Here is a 27,638-nt window from a genome sequence, read left to right as displayed (position 1 = left end):
TCGAGGTCCCTTCCAGTCCTAGAATCTATGAATCTATGAAAAAAAAATTTATACTAAAAACTACACTAAGAACAACAACTATAAACTAACAAGGCACTATAAATAGAGAAAAGCCTGGATCCAAAGGACAGGAGCAGTTTACTTCTGTTTGGTGGCTGGAAGGAACTGAGGTGGTAGAAAACACAGTGCCCTCTGATATAGTCTCACCCTCAGGACACCAAGGGGAGGGGCAGGAGTGGAGACACGTGTGCTCTATCAGGCAGTGCTTGGAGAAGGTTCTACTGTTGAGTTCCAAGAGGCAGTACCGTAACTGGGATGTGCAGAACACTTAAACAAAAATGAATTAATTACCCAATTAATAGCAATCTCAAATATTAAGCAATTTCCTTACTAAAATCGGAAATATATGAGCCACCTCTCCAAAAACTGTTAAGAAGAAGCAATAATCAAGTTCAGGAAAAATTAAAACCCTACTGCGCAAGTAGTAGCAGATCACCATTCACTAGCTGAAACTGTTCCCAAGATCAAACAATGAAGGTGTTGAGCCAATGAAAGGATGACAAGCAAACATTCTGAATCCAGTCAAGCCTGAAAGGGGTGTTTTCCTCCTTCCATGAAGGTATGGAAAGAGAAGGGTGTAAAAACCCTCTGAATTGAGCAAACTCTCTCTCTGCTCCTATCCTCAAATTTACAGCATTCACTGTAGCCTCCCATCTCTGCTTAGCTCGTCTCTACAGGAACAACCAAAGAGTAGCATAAAAAAGAAGCAACCTTCCAGTTCAGATGACAACAACATCAAAAGTTCAACATGTATGGTGAAATGAAGTTGTAAAGCCCTGCCAAGGGATTAAATGTAATGTTTTTCTTGTAATTATTTTAATGGTACTGAAATGCTAGTAGACAAGATGTGTGAGGTAATACCTTTTATTGGACCAACTTCTGTGGGTGAAAGAGACAAGCTTTTGAGTTAAGACTTCTTCAGGTCTTCAGAAAGGTAGTACTTAGAGTGTCACAGCTAAATACAAGGTGGAACAGATTGTTTAGCATACGTAGTTAACACATATTCTAAGGAACCATTCAAGGAGAAGAAGCCCACTTGTCTCTTTCACCAACCCACCTTGTCTCTCTAATATCCTGGGACCAACATGGCTACAACACTAAAAACATTGACATTCTATTGCCAGTTAAGATAGAACAGCTTCCATTAAACCAAATTATTTAGCCTATTGTGATGCTGTATGATTGAAATATGACCATCTATATCATTGATATTGCCACTGTTAGAAAACTGCAACGAATCTTGTACAAAGCATGTCATGTAAGGTGTCAATGGAAAGTTGTGATTTTCTAAGTATGTTTCTGTTTATATGCATGTATCATTTTTGAATATGAAGCTATGAATATTGGCTATGCACTGGTATCTTACATATGTGCTGTATTTCTGAGTAACACCCACCAGATAAGATGTACATCAAGGCTAGACAGCTTTGTGTTGATGGCCCATTAAAGACACTTAACTCTCACAATGGGCCATAGAAGAAACTCATTCTGCCCACATAGATCTTCTGGCGGATGCCTCAGCCTCCAAGGGGCTAACCCCTGTGAGTCATCAAGCCATGTAAGGACATGTGATATGCTCATGTGACCCTGGACTCCATCTTGTGGCAGTAACTTTCCACAAAGGGGGCTGTGAGCTTTGTTTGAAACATAACATTTTCAGGCACGTGGCAAATAATATAAAAGACCCTCGTGATGACTCCATTTTGCCTCTTTCCTACCCTGATTCTCTGGATTTACAACTAAAAGCAGCATATTGAACTATGGACTGAGGACCTTCCAATCTTTTGAAAGTTACCAGAGAGACTTTACTGGATGAATGGACTATAAGGTGGATAGAAAGCTGGCTAGATCATCGGGCTCAACGGGTAGTGATCAATGGCTCCATGTCTAGTTGGCAGCCAGTATCAAGCAAAGTGCCCCAAGGGTCGGTCCTGGGGGCCGGTTTTGTTCAATATCTTCATTAATGATCTGGAGGATGGCGTGGACTGCACTCTCAGCAAGTTTGCAGATGACACTAAACTGAGAGGAGTGGTAGATACGCTAGAGGGTAGGGATAGGATACAGAGGGACCTAGACAAATTAGAGGATTGGGCCAAAAGAAACCTGATGAGGTTCAACAAGGACAAGTGCAGATTCCTGCACTTAGGACGGAAGAATCCCATGCGCTACTACAGACTAGGGACCAAATGGCTAGGCAGCAGTTCTGCAGAAAAGGATCTAACAGCATTTTGGGCTGTATAAGTAGGGGCATTGCCAGCGGATCGAGGGATGTGATCATTCCCCTCTATTCGACATTGGTAAGGCCTCATTGGAGTACTGTGTCCAGTTTTGGGCCCCACACTACAAGAAGGATGTGGAAAAATTGGAAAGAGTCCAGCGGAGGGCAACAAAAATGATTAGGGGTTGGAACACATGACTTATGAGGAGAGGCTGAGGGAACTGGGATTGTTTAGTCTGCAGCAGAGAAGAATGAGGGGGATTTGATAGCTGCTTTCAACTACCTGAAAGGGGGTTCCAAAGAGGATGGATCTAGACTGTTCTCAGTGGTACCAGATGACAGAACAAGGAGTAATGGTCTCAAGTTGCAGTGGGGGAAGTTTAGGTTGGATATTAGGAACAACTTTTTCACTAGGAGGGTCGTGAAGCACTGGAATGGGTTACCTAGGCAGGTGGTGGAATCTCCTTCCTTAGAGGTTTTTAAGGTCAGGCTTGACAAAGCCCTGGCTGGGATGATTTAGTTGGGAATTGGTCCTGCTTTGAGCAGGGGGTTGGACTAGATGACCTCCTGAGGTCCCTTCCAACCCTGATATTCTATGATTCTAATGGAGGCTGCGGGAAGGAGCAGCCATCACATCCCTCGGCATGCGCCACTTCCCACATCCCCCATTGGCCTGGAGCGGAGAACCGCGGCCAGTGTGAGCTGAGATTGGCCAAACCTGTGGTCGTAGCAGGTAAACAAACCAGCTCGGCCCGCCAGGGGACTTACCCTGGCGGGCCGCGGGCCAAAGGTTGCCGATCCCTAGTCTATAACATCACTGCTACAAACCTGATATAACGATATTGCAATTATTGTATGTATATGTTCTATTAACCCGTTTAAAACTTTTATTTTATTAATAAATCTTTAGATTTCAGTTACTAAAGGATTGGTAGCATAGTGATTATTGGGATATTGACCTGGCTAAGTGGCTGATCTCTTGGGATTAGAAGGACCCTGTATGTGATGAAATTGGTTTTCAACAATCACCCATCATAAAGTACAGTGTCTGTGTGGTGAAAGAAGGGCTAGAATGCCTAAGTAAACTGGATTTTGACTTCTTGGTAACCAATGTGGTGCGACAGAAATTTACTTTGGTCACAGGGTTGATATATCTAATAATAGAATAATCATCATTTTGGGGTGAGTCTGCCCTATTTCTCAGCAGTTTGTCCTGAATCTGATATTCTCAGCTGTGACCCACTGAGGCACAGTGGTACCTATGTATTCCTGGACAGGAGACATAAGTTAACATTGGTAAAACAGAGAGAAATAATGGTACCTGTAACATTGTAGCTCCTGTAACATTGTAGCTCCTTGAATGACTTCTTTTGAGTAACTGATTTAAATAGTTTCTTTAATTTCATAGGACCTAGTTAAGATTATTCACTTTTGCCCATTTATAACCTATTATGTTATTACTGATAACTCAAACAGGGCTCACCTGCCCTTAAACAAAAGTATTTTGCCCATCTATAAACTGTTTTATTATCTTTGATACACTAAGAAAAGGCTCACTACCAATTTTGAGGAATAAGGTACTTTGGTCCCCTCCAAGAGTAGACCAACTCTGAAAAGGTGTAATCGCTGTCAAAAGCTCTCCAGAGAGAGACATATAGACAAGATTGTACCTGAAGTAACCTATGTTTATTGTTTGTGTTCTGATTTGTTTTTATTTTTTTCCTTTCTTTAATAATAGACATAGTTAATAATTATGATTATTTTGCTTGTCTTTAGTTGTGGTATCTGCTAAGGCCTGGCAAAGAACCTCATGTGAGTAAAACAGTGAGACTCGTCCCTGAATTGCCATTAAGAGAAACATTTATTAAGATTTGGCCTATTATTTTTTATGACTCTAAACTATAAAATTTTAGTCATTTTTAAGATGAAATTACTTGATGCTCAACAACTTGAAACAGCCCTTTCTACCCCAGATGCACCCCAGATGTGGACTATATGTGGAGAATCACTTGAAGAATTGGGGAGATATGGGAATTCAGTGAGTTTATAAAAATTGGAAAGTAATAACCAGTTAAAAGGAATGGGTGACTACTAGGACTGGGGGATTTAGGCTTATGGTAAGACAGAGAAATTCTACTCTACATAAGGAAGAAGAAAAATTCAAGGGGGCTGGGTAGGAGCATAATAGGGGCCACTGAGTTAGGTAGAAAAAAGTGCATCACTTTCTTTCCACTACTCTTTTGCCTCTGTTGTCTATTTAGGGTCTATTTATTCTGATACACTTATTCATGATAAATAGTACCTGAACTCCACAAGATCCTACTGATCCATTTGTGAAGTAAAGTGCTACTTGTGTTGCCCAAGGGGCTAGCTTTAGCATTTATTTTATTTGGCAGTAATGCAAGAAACCTAGAGGCCTGTAACCTATAAGACATTGGCTTCAGCAGTTAGCATAAGGCTTGAGGCCTATGAACTGTGGCACAGACAAATGACCTAACGGTCACCCCTAAGTTTTGGGGAACTAGAAATAGAGTTTGTAAGGGGAAATTTTGTCCATAACGACACCAGCCAACCAAAGAAACACGAGCTAACACTGTTTTTTGGATAGAACCTCCACAGATATCAGACCACAAGAGTGCTATAGCAATGAACTGATGTATATCATAATAAGTTGAGATCATTCATATACTACCTATAGGAGGAGGGAACCTTAACATTAGTAGGATGAAGAAATACAAATAAGGAAGAGGGGAGAAACCCCTATTGAATAAGCATTAGACATAGTGGTGTCAGCGTAACATATTATAAAAGATGCATTCAGGTCTGTGTGTGGGAGAAGAGAGAGATGTAGCCCTTGGGAGGTGCCAGGATGATGGCCACTGGAGATGATGAGGAAGGTGATGGTGATGAGGAAGATAATGGTTAATATTTCAGATTGTTCTGCCAGGGATGGTGTGAGTATATGGATGTTCAGATGTACATTCTGTATTATCTCTACCCACTTTACTGGGTTCGAGTGTTTGTGACTTTGCTAAATGTATTAATAAACTATTGTAGAAGGGTTCCTACAGTGTGAGTTTTACAACTGTGCACATCGGAGCTCCCATCTATACAGTAATTTTAATAATACTGGGCCTGATCTTGGGACAAGAACCTGTCAAATCTCAGAGTGATAACTGAGAATTCTTAAGTAATCAATATAATTAATATATAATCTATGGATCGGGCTACACTTGGTATGAGTAAGGATATCAGAATCAGGTCTTTTGAGTGTTCTATAAGTAATGACTTCCAGCTCCTTTCAAGGGCAGCTCCAAGCTGACCACATTGCTGTAGCATAGCCTGGATGTGACAAAGGCGTGGGTGACAGCTGCAAGGACCACATTAGAATACAGGTTACAGATTCCTGGCTTTAGACTAAAAAACAGGCTAAAATATAAAGTGCTTAGTTTTTCACAGCACTTACTATTGGTAGGTGGAGGGGGCCCACTAGAAACACTTCCTCCAAATCCTTTTAATTTACAGTCTGGAGGGGCCCAACCAAAATTACAATGGCAGTTTTTCTTACTGTTGCATATCTGAAATAGAATAAGGGTATAAATAACATGAACCAAATGAGTAATTTGATTAAAATACGGCTTTCCTGAACTCTTTGTGCATTCTAACTGCCCTGTACTATATGGAATCACATACTAAATAAAAGACAGAATGGTGTTTCTTAGCTGCTACTTTACGTTTCTCTAAGTCTCTTGATATGAGCACCAAGATAACTAGTTATCCAGAGTCTGCATCTTTGGTAGGAGGAGTTAATGTACTGACAGTGGTTTATTATTGTGCAATCTTGTCATCTAGTGGCTGACCCACACAGAAAAAATGGAACTAACTTCTCTAAAAGTTAAATCAGTTCTCCTTTAGTTTAACTTCTATAGGGCTGTGTTTTGGAGCTGAAAGACAAAGTTTAATAGAGTAATTGCATACCCAATCTGATAGGGATCATCAAGAATTTTAAAATAGAGTAAAATAGAGCATATTTCCCCTCAGATGAGAAAATCCAATGTGTAGAGTTATTCATTTCTTATAAAAGACATTTTAATGTTATTGAAACACTTATTGAAATCATGTGTCAAGCCTCAAGAGGAAAGATAGGGAGCAAGAAAGCAACAGCAGATTGCATATGGCAGAGTTGGTTTCTTCCTTCTCTCTGGCTTGTACTACAAAAAGTAGCGTTCTGGGCATTCTTATCTTGGAGGAGTATGTTTTACCCTCAGAGCCACGTGAAGCTGGTTGCATTAACCTATAGGTCTTGAACACCATTTTCAGCCATGCAAATGCTATTGTTTCTATTTTTGCACTTCACCATCTGGTGCTAGGAATGCAATTTGGAAAGCAGGAGTTGGTTGATTGATTGATGTAAGGTAGAGGAGGAGCCATGAGATTATAAAACAGGTTTTCTACTTGTAGGCATAAATCGAGGTCAGGACAGAATGCTGGTTGTTATAATTTAACATTTACATTGCAGTAGTGCCTAAAGGACATAAGAAGGTTGGGCTCCCATTGTGTTAGAGCAAAGAGCTTGGTTAGAAATTGGTTGAACTCAGGTTAATGTTCAGTGGTACGGTGACCTCCGGTTAACCTAGAAATCAGCCAGATGGTTTTTATACTGCGGAACTGGGTTTTAAGAAAGATTCTTAGTGAGGGTACAACTTGAATTTTTGTTACTAGAATTTCATAAACCACATTTATGAAGATGTGCTGGTCTGGACAGTGCTATGTCAGCAGGAGAGAGCTCTCCTGATGACAAAGTGCTGTCCACACCAGCACTTTTGCTCGTGAAACTTATGTCGGTCAGGGGGGTGGTTTTTTTTACTCCCCGAACAAAAGTTTTACCAACAAAGGTGATAGTGTAGAGAGGGGTGGCTCTGTGTATTTTGCCGCCCCAAGCACGGCAGGCAGGCTGCCTTTGGCGGCATGCCTGTGGGAGGTCCCCGGTGCCGCTGAAGGCTCCCTGACTACTGCCCCCACAGCGACCGGCCGGGCGCCCCCCGCGGCTTGCTAACCAGGCACACACTTGGGTTGCTGGTGCCTGGAGCCGCCCCTGAGTGTAGACAAAGCCTTACTGAAGAAAGCAAGTTTTTTTTCCTGAGGTTTTGCCATTCTGCTGACGCTCTGGAGCCATTCAATCTCTTCAGTTAGAAAGTGACAGAAAAAGGGCTGTTGGTCATCCGACTACCAGAAAATACAGAGTTTGTAAACATTCCTATGAAGTATATCTAGAAATGCCATGCCACTGGGAGCAAGGGAAATTACTGTTCTATCATTTTCTTGTTGAAGGGATGAAAATTGTTAGGGGACAAAACAAGAGATAATATAGAAGAGGAGAGATGGTTATATGTGGATGAGAAACCTACTCAGAAGGAATAAAACTAATTAAGTATTTTGCACCATTCATCTGAGGATCTTAAAGGACTTTAGTTATCAGAGATTTGCAAGCCTCATGCCCTTCTGTGAGGAATATTGGTTTTACTCTATCCATCAGTGAACCAAGTAATCCCAGGGGATAATAATGGTGAAAAATGTTTTTTATCACCTTATGCTGTCAGATGGAGACATCACCTCTGTTTTTGGTTAGGCAAAGTGAAGTGGCCAAACACAACTACACAGTATTTCTCTTCCTTCCTCTCTGTGTGCAGCCTCCCCAAAGTCTGCTCCATGGTTGTTGTTGGGGGAGAGAGAAGAAACAAGCTGTCTGTCCATCCCTTCCATCCCAGTGGGGGAAAAGATCTTTAGGGGTCGGGGGAAGAAAGAGGAAATACTCTCAGAGCCCCTGCCACAGGAGGCGGGGGCAGAGAAGGCACAGTATGGGGGGTAATACAGAGCCCCTGGTATGAGGGAAGGGGTGGGGGGGTTGCAGGGACTTTCTGAAATAGAAGTGGACTGACCGGTGGATTCTTGCCTGGACCAAGGGGTTTGGCAGATGATCATTAATGTACTAACACTTAAAAAGGGGTGTATGAATATTTAGTTTTTCCCCATCATTTCCCCCAATTAGTGTTTGTCTCTTCTCCTGACCATTTCTGGAGCTGTTTTTCCCTAGGTACTTGTAGGAATATAGACCTGGTGAACTATGGTTTTAAACTGAGTTTGGATGTTAGTGCCAGTGATAGGCCCAAAGCTTGTGACAAAAAAGAATGAGGAGAGGAGAGGCTGAAATGAGAAGAAAGGAGGTTTGTGTTAAATTTATAGTGACCCTTGAAATGCTAGCGTTATCTTATGTAAGGTTTGGGTTCAGATACAGTAAATAATTCTTTAAAAATAAAGAAAACATGGTTAATTGGGTACCAGGTGCAGTAAATAACTGATTGTATACGCTTCCTTAATTTATTATAAAGAACTGCTTAATCCAGTAGCTAGGGAGAAATACAGCAAAATAAGAAAAGAAAAAAACCTGGAAGAGAGGGGGAGTCCAGCCATTAATCTTGTCTCAACCGGTTCAGAGGACAGGGTTCAGCCATAAACTGCCTCATCAGGCTGATAACCAGCAATGACATCACTTGCTTATTATAATGTTATAAAAGGCAAAATGTTAGGGATTCCTTTGTCACAGCTTTTTCTTATTCTTCTGCAGTCATGCCAAGGTAGAAATATTTCTCCCAAGCCTGATCCTATTGTGCATACACCTCTACCTCAATATAACGCTGTCCTCGGGAGCCAAAAAATCTTACCGCGTTATAGGTGAAACCGCGTTATACTGAACTTGCCTTGATCCACCGGAGTGCGCAGTCCCCCCCTCCCAGCACTGCTTTACCGTGTTATATCCGAATTCATGTTATATCGGGTCGCGTTATATCAAGGTAGCGGTGTATTTGGGCAATGCTTATAACTGTATTGTTGCTGAAATATAAATGTGTAGATGCTGGTATTTGTGTTTTGAATGTAATCAAACACCAACTGGCCTAATAAAGGAATACTTGTGTAGAAGCTAAGTCATGATGAACCTTAGTAAATGTATCAGAAAAATTATTTCCAACAGTACTGCTTCAACATTCCAGTCTACTATGGTGTCACCACACCTTTCTCTCCCTCTTTGGAATGAGCTGGGTCTGGCTTATATAGGTTTAGACCCCTCCCATACCTATCAGCCTCTGAGGGGACTACTTAATTGGACTCAGGTGCTTATTTTTTCCCCCCTCCCTCATGTAGCAGTTCACTCTCTAAAAGAAGGATGCAAGACTGTGCAAGCAGTGAACTTGGCCTACAGAAGCAATGAAGTGTAGAACCCTCTAATTCCTATCCTTGTTAGTTCCAAGATGCATAGTGTAATGTGCTCCACTTATGGCTATTCTTGAAGACCCCAGGAAACCTTCACCTTGTGCTATGAGAATGTAACACCCAAGTTTCTTTTTCTACACTAACTCCCCAGCTGACTAAGTGCAACATATAGAAATAATTTATTAGCAATAAAATCCCAAATGTCAGGAGATCTGGCTATTTTGCAGATCTTACTGTACCATGTGTCATGTGGGGCTTTTCATCAGATGGTACATAGTTGATAAAGTCCCTCCTCAAAATACTTTAATTACTGCTTTTCAAGGTTTTCTCCACCTCAAATAATATTATTAGTCTAAGGTAAGGCACCACTTTTAAGAGACTAAGTTCAGTGTTCTACATATTATACTCTGAAATTCTGAGGATGTTAAAATCTTTACTACTTACCCCTCTGTTATTGCATTTTGAGTAATTACAATCGTAATTCAGAATTGTTATATTGACACATGTCCTGTTTATACATATCTGTAAAAGTTCAAAAATAAATATATTTTAGATAATAGGATCACATTAGCAAAGCCTATGTTCTGACTGGTTATTAAATGTGGAATCCATGCTACAAGTCAAAAAGAAAGGTTAATGGTAAATAACTGTTTTTGTTCAGAGTTTCTTAGCACAGAGTTACACACTTGAGGGTGCATATAATGGTGGCACCACAATGAAAGCCCTCTAGAAAGCAGGAAGCATTAAGGCCATGCATGTGCTCATTTGCAGAACAGAGTTCCCTCCACTTCTTCAGAATCCATATCAGAGACTCTGAAGAAGGGGGGAGGATGGATCTATCTGAACAATCTACTCCGCTCCCCTGGCTCTCAGCCGTGCCACCGGTGAGTGCTGGGGGGGTGGTTCCCTCTCCCCTCCGAGCCCCAAGGCTGGGAGCAGGGGGAGCAGAGTGGAGCGGGCTGGGGCCAGGTCGCTCCACTTCTCACCGCCCTGTGAGTGCGGAGTCGAGCCCGCCCTGCACTCACCGGGTGGCAGGAAGTGGAACAACCCGGCCCCAACCCGCTCCGCTCCGCTGGCTCGTGCTGGGGGGCGGTTTCCCCCCTGACCCTCAAGCCAGCCTCCCAGCCCCTCCCCCCCCGTGGAGGCCTGGGGCCCCACACAGCCCCCCCCACGGGGGGGGAGTTGCGTAGAGTACCAAAATAGCTATGGACGGCCCTGTGGAAATGGAATGAGCTGCAGAGTCAGCTGCATCGAAGAAGGCTTATAATGAAGTTCTTACTAAGAGCTGACCCTCAGCTTGATTGCATGGAACTGTTCAGGATATTCCACAAGGTGTTCAACAAAGCTGTTGAACTCCATATAGTTGGTGTGATTATACTTCACTATCACATCTAAGTGGGTCACGATCCTAAAAATTGTAGGGCTGCAGATGAGTAACTCTTATGGCCAAACAGGTTCAGGCGTTTTTGCTCCTGATCATATGGTATAGATTTAATCTGGTATTGTCTGCCAGGTTCATTGATGGCTTTGACAACCAAGGAGTTCGGTGAAGGCTGCAGAAATAAAAATTCAGATTTTTTCGGCTGAAATTTAATACTTTTTTGGAGCTTTTACATGTAGGTGGTACTGTTGCCAAGGTGTGCCAGATGGTCTTGGTGGGTTTTGGTAAAGCATCATTCCAGAAGAGACATCCCAGAAGACTGGAAAAGGGCAAAAAAGGTGGTTTGCTCGCACAACTCTATATAGCCTCAGTATGGGCCCTGAGGATGTCTGCCGCATATGTGAGGGTTGAACAAGTACTGCTACTGAAAATCTCTGATCAAAGGCACATTGGGCACATGTGCACTGGAAGTGGAGCACCCACAGGGTCAGTACCTGAAGGAGAAATGGTGTTATTTTTAAATGTCCTGGATCTTTTTTCAATTTTTAAGGCAGACTTTAAAAAGCATTTTTTAAAAACACAGGTATAGTGGCTCTTGAAGGCTTCAGAAAATTCTCCTATGATGTCTGTCACCAATATTCAGACATGAATAAATGGGTTTACTTACTTAATCTGAGAGTGTGTGTACTATGCACCTAGGACACTGGATTGTGCAGATAATCTCAGGTCTCAAAAATAAAAATACAGTGACAGTGTACATATAAACAGCTAATTAGGTGGATAAACTCCTCTATACCTATCCAATGGAAGAATACGTGGGGCCTAGCCATCCCATCAGTTGTATCTTTACATGTGATGGAATAAATAGATCCCAAATGTTTCAACCACTATTTTAACACTTAAGGATTTTGCATATAGATTTGTAGTTCAAACCCAGACAGATATCCAGGCAGAGAAGGCTTAACCTAAGTCTAACTATATTCAGATCATGCTGCAAGATCAATGTTTTTGTAAAAAAAAATTATTCCTGGAGAGTATGGTCTTTTTAGTCATGCTCTGGCATATACTGAGCAAATGAAGATGAATTCAGAAATTTTAGCAACTTCAGGAGGGAAGACGACATCCAGGGACAGATTTTTACAGTATTTAGGCCCTTTGGGGGAATTTTCAAAAGTGCAGTGAACCCCAGAACTGTGACACTGACCCCTACTTACTATTTCTCCGCAAAACAGGGACTAGAACATCTGCTGCTCCTTTTAAAAGGTTAAGATGGGCTTCTGCAGCTGCTTGTGGGTGAGAACAGGTGGTCCTTATAGCGATCTCTGAGGCTTTTCAGGTAAGGGGATGGAAGGCAACATGGAGCAGAGAACAGGAGTTCAAGGCCTCCCTCTCTCCATTTAATCTCTGTTCCACCCCATTCACAAATCTAACTATACTTACTACAGTACCTTGTTCTCACCACATGCGGTGCCATCTCCCACTGAGCCAACATCCACCATGTCCCTCCCAGCATGAAATTCTGTACCCCAACACAAGATATCATCAACTGGAGTTTGAACTATGGACCCAAGACTTGTCATCTGAGGGATTTTTTTAACATTAACACACTGCAGTCTTCCACACAAGACATCTCTGAAAGAAAAAAATAACAAGAATAGTTGCTTAAAGGTCATACGAAATTTGAAAAACTCATGTGAGAGTTGTGGTGCGTCTTACTATCCCATAAATCCTTCCCTACACCCATTCTCTGTGTGCCTTGCTAACCCCACTAATGTTCCAGCACAATTACTGATCTTTCTGCCATGAAGGGCTGTGTGAAGTTCAATCAGGAGCTCATCAGTGTTGCTGCAGCGAGGTAGAGAGGTGACAGCACAGCAATGTGACATGCTCTTTCTTCAGTACTCCCAGCCTGATGCCTAGGAATAAGGAATTGAGCTTGTGTCCTGAATTTGGATCCTATACTGTAAGTCTACTGTTCGACCACCAGCCCTACTACCCTCCTCTGTAAAGTGTTCTGGTATGTATGGATGAAAATAAGTAGTAGTTTTCTCATTTCTATCAGAGTTCTCATTGGCTTTATCATGGTTGTCCTGTTTCAGATCTGAGGGGTCAAATCACTATGGTAGGAAACAATATAATGCAGCGTGAAAGAGGCTAATATCATTCTGGGTTGTATTAACAAAAGAGTTACATTTAAATCATGGGAGGTCATTCTCCTCCTCGACTCGGTATTTGTGAGACCTCGCCTAGAGCATGTGTCCAATTTTGGGACCCACATTTTAAAAAAGATGTAGACAAACTGGAGAGTCCAGAGGAGAGCAACAAAAATGATAACAGGTTTAGAGAAGCTGACTTATGAGGATAGGTTAAAATAACTGTGTAAGTTTAGCTCTGAGAAAAAAAGGATGGGGGGATCATGGAACCAAGTCTTCCAAAATGTTAACAACTGTTATAAATAGGACAGTGATCCACTGTTCTGCATGTCCACTGAAGAGAGAACAAGAAGTAATGGGCTTAATCTGCAGCAAGGGAGATTTAGGTTAGCTTTTAGGAAAAACTATAAGGGTAGTCTAGCACTGGAACAGGCTTCCAAGGAAGGTTGTAGATCAGCGGTTCTCAAACTTTTGTACTGGTGACCACTTTCACATAGAAAGCCTCTAAGTGCGACCCCCCTTCCCCTTATAAATTAAAAATACTTTTTTTATATTTAACACGATCATAAATGCTGGAGGCAAGGCGGGGTTTGAGGTGGAGGCTGACAGCTCGTGAACCCCCATGTAATAACCTCACGACCCCCTGAGGAGTCCTGACCCCCAGTTTGCAAACCCCTGCGGTAGATTCCCTGTCATTGAAGGCTTTTAAGAACAAGTTACACAAACACCTGTCAAGGATGGTCTAGGTTTACTTGGCCCTGTCTCAACATAGGTGGGTGAATTACATGACCTCTCAAGGTCCCTTCCAGCCCTACATTTCTATGATTCTAAGTGATCTATGATTCAACTATGTGGCCAGCTGAGGAATCAGAGGTTAAGGGTGTGGTAAGAGGAAGCAGAAGGGGCGAAAGCAGGGTTTTCAAGGAAGAAAGGAAGTGGGTGAAGAGTCATTCAAAAACAGAGCCTACAGCCTTAAACTGCAGCCAACTTCTCCTGCAACCCTGACCCTGCTTGCTACAAACCAGCACTTCAGCCCTTTCTGCTCCTCATAGCTCAGAGAAGGTGCAGTGTAGCAGGTCACTCATTTTTACTATTGGCAGGAAGAGAAGGATGAGGAGGTGGTGGTGGCTGCACCACCATCTGCCTTGTGATTGTATTACCCATTGGTCACAACTCCCAAAGGAAAGACCTACAGGAGCCAAACTCAGTCAGACCTACTGAGGAATCACGGTTGATTCAAAATGCCCAAGACCTAGTCAAAGAGTGGGAGAATTTCAGGCAAGGGGAATGTGATCAGAGAGGCCAGGGAGTGGTCTGTGGTGGAGATATTTCAATATCAAAACAAAAATGGGTATTAAAGTATTCTTACAATATAAATTAATTACAAACTTGTTTTCACTTTTTCTGAATATTAAGATACATATACAAGTCTGTTGTGGCCAGGATGCTTGGTGAATAGGACAACGCATGTTATGTTTTTAGTTATGTTATGAGGCGTTCAAGCTAAGCAGAGGAATTCAAAGAGGCTTCTGCTTTTTGTCAGAGAACACAGAGGGGACATGATAACAGTCTTCAACTACATAAAAGGTTGTTACAAAGAGGAGGGAGAAAGATTGTTCTCCTTAATATCACAATAGGACAAGTAGCAATGGGCTTAAATTGCAGCAAGGGCAGTTTAGGTTAGACATTAGGAAAAACTTCCTAACTGTAAGGTTGTTTAAGCACTGGAATAAATTGCCTCAGGAGGCTGTGGAGTGTCCATCGGAGATTTTTAAGAGCAGGTTAGACAAATACCTGTCAGCAATGGTCTAGATAATATTTAGTCCTGCCATGAGTGCAGGGCACTGGACTAGATGACCTCTCGAGGTCCCTTCCAGTCCTATGATTTTCAAAAGTGTGACCTTTGTCAAAAGTTATCCACAGAGAGACATACAGAAGAGATTGAAATGGAAGTAACAATTTATGAGTAAATATTAATCTGATTCTTTTAATGTCAATGTGACATTGTCTAATTAAAATATAACCATGCAAATCATATAATTGCAACAAATCCTATACAAAATATAACTCATGGCCAGAAAGAGTTAAACAGCTTGCAGGCTAACTAATCCAAAGCTGACTTTTAAAGACATGTAATTAGGGCCATTCTATGGCTAGATAGTCTAGAACTTTGAAATGCAAACCTATATTGTTAGAGGTAATGTTAATTGTGTGTATCTTTGCTGCTAGCCATGTAAACAGACATTCCCTGTCTGTCACTATAACTATTAATTCAGAGATCAAAAGGGAATATTAACATTTAGATGAATCTTGGGTAAAATAATGTCATTGTCCATATGTCTCTTTTAAGTTTGTGATAGACTGCCTAGTGGATAAATTGCCCTTTGTTAATTTGTGTAACTAATTACTGTTGGTGTTCAGGAAACAAAAGGTTACATCAAAAGCCTATTGTTTACCCAGGACTGTATGGTCAACTGAATTCTAGAAAACTGTATAAAAGACCATTGAGTCTTGATTCTGTCATCTCAGATCTGCTTGAGGTTTCATGCAGGGGAAGCCTAAGCCACAAGGACTGAGATCCCAGTTCTGACTGGACCGCCCTGAAATAATATTGAACATTGGACTATAACCTATGGACTATTTCTGAAAGAACTCTTTGTAGCTACAAAGGTCACCATCTCTGCTATGTATCTGAACCTCAAGAATTGAACTCATGTCTGTATGTATATTGATCTTTTAACCATACTCTCTCTCTCTTTTTAAAAAAATAAATTTTAATTTAGTTAAAAAGAATTGGCTGTATGCGTGTATTTGGGTAAAATCTGGAATATTCAATAACCAGGGAGGTAATGTGTCTGATCCTTTAGGATTGGTAGAACCTTTTCTTTTAAATGATGAAATAAGATTTTCAGAAATCTTCATCATATTTGACTGGGTACCTGGATGAAGGCCTGAGGCTGGGTTACTTTAACCGAATTGTGTTGGTTTCTGGGCAACCGGTGAGGTAATAAAGAAGCTGTTTTATGCTGGCTTGGTAAATCTAAATATTCAATTATCCACCAGCTTTGGGGTTTGTCTGCCCCATTCATTGCAGTTCATCCTAATTGAGTAACCTCAGCTGGCCCCCACCAGGACCCCGATCACAGTCAAATTTTCATTATTTCTTGACCAAACACCCCAGAACCTTTTCTATCTTAACCAAAGGTTCTGGCTAAACTCTAATGTTAAAGAGAAATGTTTTTTTGATAAATGAATGTCTTTGTCCTAGTAGTCCTGTACTTTATTATCCACTCTTTACTCTGAACTTTAGCTGACCCTAATATTGGTGTTATAAATAATGTGCATTTTAGCTTAACCTTAGCATCTTCTTAAATTATGGATTGTCTCCTTTGTCCTCAAAACCCTTGACCCTTTCAGAACTACCTGTAACTTGTGTGGGGCAAGTGTTTTCTTTAATTGAGAAGATAATCGATTGAAGTATGCTTTTAACTCATCAGGAATTACTCCAATAGATTTCTATAATAATGACTTGGTGATCTCTTTTGTAACTGATTAAAATAATGGATGGTTGAACAAATGTCTGTACCTTTCAATTATGTAAACCATGGTCAATAGTTCATTTTCTTTGTCTCTCTTCTGTAAACACACACTGTATATGAAGATATACATGTTATGATATATGTGTGCTATAATGGACAAAATGTTTTAATTGCAAATGGATGCTCATAAAATGTTCAGTAATTAATAAAATTAGTAACTGACAAAATAGACAAGGAACATGTAAGGTGTGTTCTATAATCAATATATCAGCAAAACAGTCATGTATGGATTAAAGGAAAAAGGCTTGTTGGCTACAAACTGTGGATTGCTTCCATGCAGTGGTTTCTGCCATAGCTGCTGCTGTGGCCCTTGACTGAAGCCCTCTGGCCTTGCAATGTTACCAGGCCTCACAAAGACGCCTGTGCTTCCTCCACCCTCCTGGCTGACCATCAAGCTGTAAGAGTCAAGCAACATCTAAGATTCAATATCTAAGCAAAAAGAACGAGGAGTACTTGTGGCACCTTAGAGACTAACAAATATATTTAAGCATAAGCTTTCATGGGCTAAAACCCACTTCATCGGATGCATGCAGTGGAAAATACAGTAGGAAGATCTAATATATATATATAATATATACATACATACAGACACACAGAACATGAAAAAATGGGTGTTGCCATACCAACTATAATGAGTGTAATCAGTTAAGGTGGGCTATTGTCAGCAGGAGGGAAAAAAAACTTTCATATTGATAATCAGGATGGCCCATTTCCAATAATTGACAAGAAGGTGTGAGTAACAGTAGGGGGAAAAGTTCTACTTTGTGTAATGATCCATCCACTCCCAGTCTTTATTCAAGCCTAATTTAATGGTGTCCAATTTGCAAATTAATTCCAATTCAGCAGTTTCTCGTTGGAGTCCGTTTTTGAAGTTTTTTTGTTGTAGTATTGCCACTTTTAGGTCTGTAATTGAGTGAGCAGGGAGATTGAAGTGTGGCAATACACATTTTTTTCATGTTCTCTCTGTGTGTGTATATATATATATACCCTGTTTCCCCGAAAATAAGACAGTGTCTTATATTAATTTTTGCTCCCAAAGATGCGCTAGGTCTTATTTTCAGGGGAGGTCTTATTTTTCCTGGAGCTTCGGAGCCTTATATTCCGGGGTGGCCTTATTATCGGGGAGGTCTTATTTTCGGGGGGATGCCTTATATTACAGCGAGAGGCAAAACTGGAAGTAGGTCTTATTTTCGGGGGATGTCTTACTTTCGGGGAAACGGGGTATTCTTCCTACTGCATGCATTTTCCACTGTATTTTCCACTGCATGCATCCGATGAAGTGGGTTTTAGCCCACAAAAGCTTATGCTTAAATAAAATTGTTAGTCTCTAAGGTGCCACAAGTACTCCTCGTTCTTTTTGCTGATACAGACTAACACGACTACCACTCTGAAATCTATAAGCAAGTAATCTCTAGTCGCCAAGAAGTTTTTCAATGCAAAACAGCAGAGCTGAGAAGACCACCAGTTAATCTTTTCAACTGTGTACTAGCTTCCTGAGGCTGAATGAAACTACAAGAGTTGTGACAATGTTTGCTACTGGGCTGCAAAGGAGAATATGTAGAACTACCTTTAAAAAAAAATTCAAGCCACCATCAAACTGACTAGGGGTGAAAATGAAAGGCTTAAACTGTATTACTGTTAAAATGCTGCTCTGTCTCTCCTCTCATTTGTCTATGATTTATTTTTCTACACTACTTAAAATTAGGGATTTTTATTTACCGAGGTTTCTCAGTACATTTTCCAGTGCATCAGAGACACCAATATATATAACTTACTTGTCTTGACACTTATTGTAAGTAAGTCCATCCCCACCACAGTTGCCACACCGGTCACCTTTAGTATTCACTGCTTTGAAACAATTCAGTGGGGCCCGATGTGCTGCTGCAAAACCGGGGGGAAAAGCACAAGGTAAATGACAAGACAGAAATAAAGCACACAATGTATTGCACTAATTCCTCCAATCATTTCAAGGGGTTAAGGGGAAACTGAGGTATTCACCTGTAACCAGAGTTCCTTTAAATGATTCCTAAATATTCACACTCATGGGAGGCACCCCTGGTGCAGCTGTGATGGTGAAACCTTTAGGAAGCAGTGCCAGTTGGAGCTCTCACACCCTGTCCTACCCCTGCCCTCACAGTTCCTGAATTTTCTGAGGGCAAAGCTATAAAAGGGGGCAGGCAATTCACCTCTCAGTGACTTGCACCGCCTCCTCCAAGTCACAGGCTGTACTTAGGACTCCAAGGAAGAGGGAGCATGGATTCAGATCGTGAATATACAAAGTACACCTCAAAGAATTCTGGTTGCAGGTTTACTAACCTCTATTTCTTTGAGTGTCCTCTGCATAATCCTACTCATGGGACAGTGTGACAGGCAGTACTCCCTTTAGATGAAGGTGAGTCCTATAATTAAAGAGAGATTGAAGTACTGCCCTTCCTAATTGTGCATCCAATCTGGATGCTAAATCCAGAGAATAGGGGTTTGTAAAATGTTTGCAAAGAGCTCGATGTTGCAGCCCTACAGATCTGTAAAAAAGGAATATGTCTAAGGCATTCCATTTAAGCTGCCTTGGTCCTAGTGGAATATGTCCGAATTCTCTCCAGAATAGAGTCTGATGCTAAAGTGTAGGTCTCATGAAAGCATAGACTAACCAATTTTGAGAGTGTGGGAGACTAAAGCACTTGTTTCTTTCTAACAGATGTATTGGAGCATAAGCTTTCGTGGGTGAATGCTTATGCTCCAATACATCTGTTAGTCTTAAAGGTGCCACAGGACTCTCTGTTGCTTTTTACAGATCCAGACTAACATGGCTACCCCTCTGATACTTGTTTCTTTCTGTTATCAAGTGTGACAGACCCAGACCAGTGGGGTACAGGAGTCTGGTAGAGGGCAAATATACTGGTCACTGGATGAGTAGTTTTCTGTTCCCTGAGTGACCAGAGCAGGGGCTGCACTAGAGTAATCAGGAACCTGCTAGAACCAGTTAAGGCAGGCAGGCTAATTAGGACACCTGGAGCCAATTAAGAAGAAGCTGCTAGAATCAATTAAGGCAGGCTAATCAAGGCACCTGGGTTTTAAAAGGCGCTCACTTCAGTTTGTGGTGTGAGTGTGAGGAGCTGGGAGCAAGAGGCGCAAGGAGCTGAGAGTGAGAGGGTGTGCTGCTGGAGGACTGAGGAGCACAAGCGTTATCAGACACCAGGAGGAAGGTCCTGTGGTGAGAATAAGGAAGGTGTTTGGAGGAGGCCATTGGGGAAGTAGCCCAAGGAGTTGTAGCTGTCATGCAGCTGTTACAGGAGGCACTATAGACAGCTGAAGTCCACAGGGCCCTAGGCTGGAACCCAGAGTAGAGGGCGGGCCCGGGTTCCCCCCAAACCTCCCAATTGACCTGGACTGTGGGTTCTTCCAGAGGAGAAGGTCTCTGGGCTGTTCCCCAACTCACATGGTGAATCTCTGAGGCAAGAAAATCCGCCAATAAGTGCAGGACCCACCAAGATAGGAGGAACTTTGTCACACAAGATAGAAATGAATACATTATGGCACAATCTGAATCATTTAGCCCAATTGACATAATAAGCTAAAGACCTTTGAACCAGATAAGTATAAAATTCAGTCACCACATTAGGGATGGGGATGTATCCCTCCTTATGAAAAACAGTGAATGGTGGGTCAGCCATGAGGACCTGCAATTCATACACTCTTCTAGCAGATGCGATGGATCAGCTAAGCAAGAGACTTCAACCCCCATCAGCCCTTCATACTACACTTCCCTTTCTTCTGGCCAGGAGGGGGAAAGGTCCTGAACCAGGAAGGGGCTGGGCTCTATTTAAAAAGCAGCAGCCACATGACAAATCAGGAGCTGTAAAGAAGAAACCCCAGGAACTGTATGCAGTCATGTGTGGAACAGGTTGTGACTGCTGAATGTTACAGCTGGGTGCAGGTCTGTATGGGACTTATGCAGCAGTGGAAGAAGCTAGTACAGAGGGCCCCAGTGAGAGAAACTAACCAAGCCTGGTCTATTTTCTTCAACAGAGACTAGAGTAGAGAGGGCACCCCAGGCACTAGTCCTGAAGAGCCCTGATTTTCAATAGGACTGCCCCAAGGCCCAAAACAAGAACCCCCTATTGCAAACTTTGAACTGTAACTGTGAAGCCTCTATACCTAGGATATTTGCAAACGTTGCCTTCTCTGCCAGCCCTAGCGCATTACCCTTTCACTTAACCATTGGGACCTACCAGGGCTATCATCAACAAGGCTTAGCTGCTGAAGCACCTACAGCACTTGCTTCTAAATTGCTGTACACGAGGCATTGTCCTAGTTCCTTAGGCATGTAATGTACTCCAGCACAGAGCAACCCCCAGTAATTACACAGATGTTATGGCTATAACTTCCCTTGCTGCAATAAAGGGTTTAGTCTTCAGCAAGGGAGATTTAGATTAGCTATTAGGAAAAACTTTCTAACTATAAGGTTAGTTAAGCTATTGAATAGGCTTCCAAGGGAGGCTGTGGAAGCCCCATCATTGGAGGCTTTTAGAACAGGTTGGACAAACACTTGTCAGGGATGGTCTAGGTTTACTTGGTCCTGACTCAGTGCCTGGGGCTGGACTCGATGACCTCTCAAGGTCCCTTCCAGCCCTACATTTCTATGATTCTATGATAAAAGCTGTTTTAACTGAGAGTTAAAATAAACACCCTTCTGCTATTAGCTCATATGGAAGCTTCATTAGCTACTGGAGGTTCCATGCTGGATAAGGGTCTTTAACGTGTAGGAAGATTTACTGAACCCTTTTATAAAGGTCTTAACTATGTTGTGTGTGAATACAGACTTGTTATCTATGAGAAAGTGGTATAGCAATATAGCTGCTAGATGGACATTGACTGCTGATAAAAAAGGTGTGAAAGTTTCAGCTGTAGCAGTTATTCTAAAATATGATGAACTGGAGCCATTGTTGTAGCTACATTACTACTCTTTATGCAGAGACTGAATCTCTTCCATTTGAAGCTATAACACTTAAGGGTTGATTCTTTCCTACAGTTAAGTAGGACATGAACCAGCAGACAACAAGATTGTTCTAATTCTATCAAAGACCCATAGCCCAGGTTGTCAGATCTGATCAACTCTCCAACAAATCTGGGAGGAAGAAGAGGAGATTGGTAAACACCTTTTGTTAGATGAAGGACTGAGAACCACTTGGCCACAGTGGAGCCACTAGAATTACTTTGGCTCTGTCCAGTTTTATCATTTTTACCATCTTGTGGATGAGAAATGGGGGGAAAGCATACAGAAGACTTGCCACCAGATTATCAGGAATGTGTCTGGAATAGATTAGCTTTCTCTTCCTGCTCTTGAGCAAAATTTGGGGCATTATGCCTGGTTGCAATGAGATCTACATGTGGATGACCCCCACAAGTTGAAGATCTTGTGTATCACTGAGGTCTCCAATGACCAATCCTGGAGTTCTGCTCAGTTGGTCCACAATACTGTTGCATTTCCCTGCTAGGTATTGCAGTACAGGAGAGATCTTGTGTTGAATGCACCACTGCCCTGCATCCACTGCTTTACTGCATAGATGTGTGGAATGAGTACCATCCTTGCTTGTTTATATAATACACAACTTTCCTTGATTGCAGCTGGCCTGTGTTGTCCTTGAAAAGCTGCACTACGTTCAAATATAAGTGAAGCAGAAAAGATTTGGGAGCCCAGCATATTGCTCTGAGTTCTAGCACACTGATGTGTAGTTTATTTTTTCTGGGAGTTCCAGTGGCCACAAACTGTCAAATTGTCGATGTGAGCTCCCCTGCCCAGTTGGATGTAGTTGAGGTTAGTGTTGCTGATACTGCTGGACAGTTGAAAACTACTCTCTTCATCTTGAGTCAGTCCATCAGGATTCCTTGCTATGGTCAATATTAGAGACATATCTAAAATATGTCTGTTCTTTTGTCAGTCATTGCGGGATAGACTACATTTCCTTCTAGGTATAATGTTTCACCTGCATAGCTGAGTCTATGAGGCCCATAAATCTGAACAAGAAGATGACTTTCTGACATGCAAATTGGTACAGCAAGGCTATAGCTGATTGAATCTTTGCCAACATTTCTTCTGGCAAGAAGACTGTGGTGATATAGGAGTCTAACATTGCCCACTGCCTTGTGGGTATCAAACTGGGAGAAGTCCCTAATATTCTTAGACCTACTTCCCTAAATAAGAAGCAAGTATAGAATATGGCTCCTGCTAGACTTTATTTTGATAACACTAATTAGCCAGTTATAGTATGATGTTAGAGGGTGTCTTCGAGGCTCTGCAGGTGTGCTATTCTCAGCTCCCTGTTGTTGCTTGCAATCATTTATTCAGATTTAGGCTATGTCTTCATTAGAAGTGCTGCAGCAGCACAGCTGTAGCACTTCAGTAGAGACACTCAGTACAGTGACAAGACGGGTTCTCCCACTTCTGTAGTTAATTCATCTCTCTGAGACATGGTAGCGAAGTCAACAGAAGAATTCCTCCATTCACCTAGTTGTCCTCTACAGTGGGAAGTAGGTCAGTCTAACTGCATTACTCAGGGATGTGGATTCTTCACACCACATGAGTGTCATAGCTGGATTGACCTAACTTTTCGGTGTAGACCTGGCCTCAAGAGCTGAGAAAAAAGGAAACCACCTTTTTGGGGTTCATTTTGGCTCCTTTTCCAAAGTATTAAAACCCTCATTAATCCCTCAAGTCTCAATCTTTTGGCCCTGGAGCTAAGGAAAAAAAGCTCAAGAGGCCCCAGTCCTCCCCCTGGAATGGTATTCTAGACAGAGAAGCATAAACAATGAGACAATATTGGTTTTTTTTTTTAAATCAATGTTTTTAAAGTATCAGATTTTTAAAATTAAACACATACATCAGAAAAATGCAGATTTTGTGCATTTTAAATTGAATTTCAATCCAAATGCAGCTTGGCATAAATCAGAAATAAAATAATCGATTAAATAAGGAATACATCACTCACCATTTTCTAACAGTTAAAAATGTATAAAGGATAAGTTTGAATAAATGTTACGCTATATAACTGCTTAAGTAAATGTGTATTAATATTGTGTATTGTACAGGGGCAGTAGAAGGGCCAAAATGAAGAACTCTGAACTGGAAATGATCCTTACCTCCTAGGAAACAGAGATACTTGTGGTGTGCCAGACAGATTAAAATATGAAAATGTGTATAATTTAGGTCAAAAGCTAGAAACCAATGTTATGCTGAAAGGGAAGATATTCATAGAATGATAGGACTGGAAGAGACTTTAATTGGTCAGCTACCCAGTCCCCTGCACTCATGACAGGACTAAATATTATCTAGACCATCGCTGACAGATGTTTGTCTAACCTGCTCTTAATCTCCAATGATGGAGATTCCACAGCCTCCTGAGGCAATTTATTCCAGTGCTTAACCACCCTGACAGGAAGTTTTTCCTAATGTCCAACCTAAACCGCCTTTGCTGCAATTTAAGACCATTGCTTCTTGTCCTGTCCTCAGAGGTTAAGGAGAACTACTTTTCTCCCTCCTTCGTGTAACAACCTTTTACATACTTGAAAACTGTTATTATCATGTGCCCTTCTCAGTCTTCTCCAGACTGAACAAACCCATTTTTTTAAATCGTCTCTCATAGTTCATGTTTTCTATACCTGTAATCGTTGTTGCTCTTCTCAGGATTTTCTCCAATTTGTCCACATTTTTCCTGAAATGTGGTGCCCAGAACTGGACACAAACTCTAGCTGAGGCACAAGCAGCTGCATGTACAGTGGAAGAATTACTTATGTCTTGCTTAAACCGCTTCTGCTAATACATCCCCAGAATGATGTTTGCTTTTTTTGCCACAGTGTTAACATGGTTGACTCCTATTTAGCTTGTGATCCACTCTGATTCCCAGATCCCTTTCCACATTACTTCTTCCTAGGCAGTCATTTCCCATTTTGTATGTGCGCAACAGATAGTTCCTTCCTAAGTGGAATACTTTGCGTTTGTTATTGAATTTCATCCAATTTCCTTCAGACCCTTTCTCCATTTTGTCCAGATCATTTTGAATTTTAATCCTATCCTCCAAAGCACTTGCATCCCTTCCCAGCTTGGTATTGTCCACAAACTTTATAAATGTATACTCTATGCATTGTCTAAATCATTGAAGATATTGAACAGAACCAGACCGAGAACTGATCTCTGTGGGACCCTACTCGATATACCTTTCCAGTTTGACTGTGAACCACCGATAACTACTCTCTGGGAACAGTTCTCTAACCAGTTATGCACCTTATAGTAGCTTCATCTAGGTTGGATTTCCCTACTTTGTTTATGAGGAGGACATGTGAGACAGTAACAAAAGCCTTACTAAAGTCAAGAGATACTGGGGCTATAACACTCTAGCTGTCATAGACAGGACATAGAAGTCTTCAAATGGGATAGGTAAGAAATGTCTCAAAATTGGTCTGCACTTCTCAGGACTCATATGAAACATGAGGCCTGAGGCCTGATCCAGATGTTGACCATGGGGTTTGTTTACCCTTTGAACAAGGCTTAAAAGATCTTCTGCTTTGCTGATGATAGCTGTGCTTCTGTGAAAAATAAGACGTCAAAGACAAAAATGAATATTGGTGCCTCTGATAGCTGAATACTGGTGCACCGGATCGTCTTCTGGGCTGTTGCTATAATCCCAAAGCTCTGTCTGTAAACCTATTGTCTTTCATTCTCTCGAAGCCTTCATCCATCGTATTACTAAATAATCTATCTCCTTCAAAGGGAAGATTCTCCACTCTAGTCTCTTTCTGGAGGGAGTCTAGATGATCTAAGCCATGCTTGTAATTTGAGAGCGATGGCAGAAGCAACTGCTCTGGCAAAAGTTTCAGAGGCATCAAATGCCCTTAAACCATGTTTTTGCAACAAGTTGTCAGCCAGAAATGAGGTCATTAGCGAACTTCCACTGATCTTCAGAGAGGGATTTTGCAAATGCCACCAGCTGTGGGGAAAAGATGATATCAGTAGTGTTCCATCATAGCTTGATCATTAACCACTCTTATGCCAAAGGTAGCAGAAGTAAGTACTTTTCTGCCCAGAATATCCATAATCTTTCCTTCATTATCAGAAGGTGCGGAGTGAATCTGACAACGCTCTGGGCTGCAACCTCTACCACACATGTGTTTGAAACTGAGTGTATATGAAAACAAAGAAAGACTCATGCAGTAATTGCTGGCGTGTAAAATATAAAAGGTCATAGAGGAGTTTTTAAACTAAGGACTGGGGGGGAAGATGACAGGTGTGGAGTATTACATCATTCAGACTAATAAATCCTACTTTAAAGGATGTCTCTAAGGGGATATTCTATGCCCTAGTAAAGAGGAGAAGATAGCCATGAAGAGAAACAGTCAAATGAAAAAAAATGTGCCATTCAATTACATCACACGAAGGCACACAAATAAATACTGACAAATTTTATTAGTGCTAATACTAAGATGGGTGCATTGAGAGCCTGGTATTAAATGAGGATATTAATATAATAAGCACCACAGAAACTTGGTGGAATGATAATTAATCAGACATGGTTAAACTAGGGTACAAAGCATATAGGAACGACACAGGTGGTCATCCTGGTGGAGGAGCATCACTATATGTGAAAAAGCATAGAGTCAAATTTATTTTAAGGTTTTTACTACATAAAACAGTACCACAGAATCTCTATGGATAGAAATTCCATGCTTGAATGAGAAGAGTAAAGCAGTAGGAATATACTACCTACCAACTAACCAGGATAGTGATGGTGATTGTGAGATGCCCAGGGAAATTAGAGAGGCTACAAAAACAGAAACCCAGTAATAATGGGGGATTTCAACTATCCCCTACTGAATGGGAACATGTCACCTCAGGACAAGATGCAGAAATAAAAATTTTTAGGCACCATTACTGACTGCTTCTTGGAGCAGGTAGTCCTGGAACCCACAAGGCGAGAGGCAATTCTTGATTTAGTCCTAAGTGGAGCACAGGATCTGGTGCAAGTGCAAGGTCAATATAGCTAAAACGTTCAATAGCAGCAATTATAATGTAATTCAATGTAACATCCCTGTAGGAAGGAAAACACCAACAAAACCCATCACAGCAGTGTTTAACTTCAAAAAGGGGAACTATACAAAAGGATAGGGGAAGCCATGCCTGCAAGCTTCATGGAAACTTTTTTAAAAACCCCAGAATAGAGGCTCAAACAACATTAATATCCCAAATTAAGAAAAAACAAAAACAGGAAGAGGAGTGAAAAAATGTCACCATGGATAAACAGAGTAAAAGATGGTTAGAGACAAAAAGACATCCTTTAAAAATTGGAAGTCAAATCCTACTGAGGAAAATAGAAAGGAGCATGAACTCTGGCAAGTCAACTGTAAATGTATAATTAGGCAGGTCAAAAAATTTGAGAGCAACTAGCAAAAAGACACAAAAAGTAATAGCAAAAAAATTTTTTAGCATATCAGAAGCAGCACATATTCCAACAATTAGTGGGGCCACTGGACAATAGAGCTACTAAAGGAGCACTCAGGAAGACAAGGCCTTTGTAGAAAAGCTAAATTAATTCTTTGCATCATCTTCCCTGCAAAGGATGTGAGGGCGATCCCGACACCTGAGCCTCTCTTTTCAGGTGACAAATCTGAGGAACTGTCCCAGATTCAGGTGTCAGTAGAGACAGTTTTGGAACAAATTGATAAATGAAACAGTAATAAGTCATTAGGACACATAGTATTAACCCAAGAGTTCTGAATGAACTCCAATATGAAATTGCAGAACTGCTAACTGTGGTATGTAACTTATCACTTAAATCAACCTCTGTATCAGATGACTGGCAGATAGCTAATGTGATGCTGAGTTTTTAAAAAGCTCCAGAGGCAATCCTGGCAATTACAGCCCAGTAAACATAACTTCAGTACGAGGCAAACTGGTTGAAACTACAGTA

At 41.4% G+C, this 27,638-nt stretch overlaps 1 protein-coding gene across 1 annotated transcript in view; it reads right to left on the bottom strand.

Moving 5' to 3' along the window:
- LOC113407718 (disintegrin and metalloproteinase domain-containing protein 20-like) overlaps positions 1–27,638 on the bottom strand; it is a 166,225-nt gene that overhangs the window by 25,117 nt on the left and 113,470 nt on the right. Inside the window, exons 18-21 of the mRNA XM_026657439.1 lie at positions 18,456–18,561; positions 12,377–12,560; positions 9,992–10,069; positions 5,745–5,856 (exon numbers count right to left, since the gene is read on the bottom strand). Coding sequence (XP_026513224.1) covers positions 5,745–5,856; positions 9,992–10,069; positions 12,377–12,560; positions 18,456–18,561 — 480 coding nt within the window. The remainder of the gene's footprint in view (positions 1–5,744; positions 5,857–9,991; positions 10,070–12,376; positions 12,561–18,455; positions 18,562–27,638) is intronic.

Source organism: Terrapene carolina, unplaced genomic scaffold, assembly GCF_002925995.2.
Source record: "Terrapene carolina triunguis isolate 2854851 unplaced genomic scaffold, T_m_triunguis-2.0 Scaffold244, whole genome shotgun sequence".
NCBI classification, from domain to species: domain Eukaryota; kingdom Metazoa; phylum Chordata; order Testudines; family Emydidae; genus Terrapene; species Terrapene triunguis.
This window is presented reverse-complemented; position numbering and strand designations above follow the sequence as displayed.